Source organism: Mizuhopecten yessoensis, unplaced genomic scaffold, assembly GCF_002113885.1.
Source record: "Mizuhopecten yessoensis strain PY_sf001 unplaced genomic scaffold, ASM211388v2 scaffold10851, whole genome shotgun sequence".
In the NCBI taxonomy this organism is placed as follows: Eukaryota; Metazoa; Mollusca; class Bivalvia; order Pectinida; family Pectinidae; genus Mizuhopecten; species Mizuhopecten yessoensis.
This window is the reverse complement of record NW_018408753.1, coordinates 59,371-61,363: the sequence shown is the minus strand read 5'-3', so window position 1 is coordinate 61,363 and position 1,993 is coordinate 59,371. Positions and strand designations below refer to the sequence as shown.

Below are 1,993 nucleotides of genomic sequence, written 5' to 3'. Positions count from 1 at the left end.
ATAGCATTTACTTTTTAAAACCTGGTCGTATATGTTAAGTTAATTTAAATATATCATAGCGTAAATATTAACCATGAAAAATAAACTGTCCGTTTAAAATGTGACCAACCAAGCAATTATTTATATCTTCAAATTCACAATATACATTTTTGTTGGAATGTTCGGTTATTGATATTTTTCTGACTGAAAACTTCTTTCAATATTTCAAATTTACTCGTTTGATATATTTGCCTTTAAAAATGCGCCAAAGTGAGAGCTCAAATCGCCAGATTAAGTGCAGATAATCATACGCAATCTTTGGACTTTGGAATGATCTGATAATACACCGAAATGCTATAAATACGTGTACGTCAGGCGGAAGTCTCAAAAACACAAATGATGATCGAACAATATCACAAGTCGGTGAGTACATCAACAAAATCATATTAATTTTATAATATTCAGGGTACTATTTTACTCTTTTACTAAAACATTAACATTTCAGTAATCACGCAGTGCGATTCGATATCTACTTTTTACTTCACACAAGTGCGGATTAAATAATACGGTATAGGTATGTTGCGTATGTACCTGCTTAAGCATATACAGGTGTTGCGAGTAGTGATATGCGCATCACACGTTCATGTTTCAAGTGATTCTGTCATAATTATTCATTTAAATTAAATTTGTGTTTGTATTAAATTCTTAGATTACATGAGGATGTGAATTTAAAGAGTAACATAACGCATTGAGGTCGCCTAGTATGATTTCCTCTCTGTAAATGTATTGTATATGTTAAATTCACAACAGTATATGTGTGATTAAAATCCTTTACATCAACTTTTGTAACAGCTGTCGAGCATGACATTGGATGCTACGTATGTTTGCTTACTTAGCAGTTTATGTTATGCTTATTTTGCTTTATTATAGCATAAATATAAGCCATATACAAACTGTAGTTTGGCTTTAATATGTTCAACGTCCTATTAATAGCTAGGGTCGTATATAAATAAACTGTTAAGTTTAAAAAATATAGGCACCAAACACAAAGCAATAGTTTCTATGTAACAAGAGGCCCAGAGGGCCTGTATCGCTCACCTGGATAATAAAGCAACCATGGGAAATTATTCTCATTACAAAAGATCCCTCCAGTGGTACTGAATCAGAAGGATTTTTAAGATATAAACTTTAAATTCCCCTATTGAGCCCCACAACTCTCAACACCCAGAGAGGCCACACCCTCTGTTTGTATAAAATGTAGTCCCCTTTGCTAAAGGATACTCCAGGCCAAGTTTGGATAAAATTCTACCAATGTTACAAAAGAAGGATTTGATCCCTGCCCCTCAAGCCCAAAGGGTCCACACTCACCATTTATACAAAATTGAGTCTCCATGGCCATAAACGATTTATTGTAAATAGTTAGATAGGAACAATAATTACAATAAGTTTAAATACTAATCCTAATGAATGACGGTAGCGACTAAACAACGACTGATCTGGGTACATGTTGACTAAATAAGATGATCTGATCACACGGGCTTTTTGAACAATGTTTACTTGCCGAAATATACACAATTGAAGTTCCAATCTAATCCGCCTTGCTACTTCCAGTCGCCATTTTGTAAACAGAACCTTATCTCGAGCTGATGCGCGTTTGAATAGTTTGAAGTATTGCATGCTTCTAAACGATCATGCCCAAACTACTCTCTAAGGATGATGTTTTAGATAAAGGGCCTGTTTCCAGTAATGTTAATTCTCCATAGGAGCCTGCCCCCGTATAATTTCTTATCTAGCTCAACTACTGTTTTTTTCTTTTCCGAAGAATAATTTTACACCTTTCCGACACCCAGATTTCATAATTTCAGTGAAAATGTATTTTTATAAAGTTGTCAATTTCAGCATCAAAGACATAAGTTCGTAAATAAAAGAAGGTTATCTCGAAATTGTAATTCGCAACATAGTATAAATTTCTTTTGATAAATATTTCCAAAACATCGTGTTTATTCATAAAACA

General features: G+C 33.6%; 1 protein-coding gene across 1 annotated transcript in view; it reads left to right on the top strand.

Annotated features, from left to right (window-relative positions):
* Positions 1–376: 376 nt before the first annotated feature.
* LOC110463008 (tumor necrosis factor receptor superfamily member 11B-like) overlaps positions 377–1,993 on the top strand; it is a gene marked incomplete at its 3' end in the record, with an annotated part of 60,515 nt that continues 58,898 nt past the window's right edge. The window contains exon 1 of the mRNA XM_021517320.1: positions 377–402. Within this exon, the coding sequence (XP_021372995.1) occupies positions 379–402 (24 nt within the window). The remainder of the gene's footprint in view (positions 403–1,993) is intronic.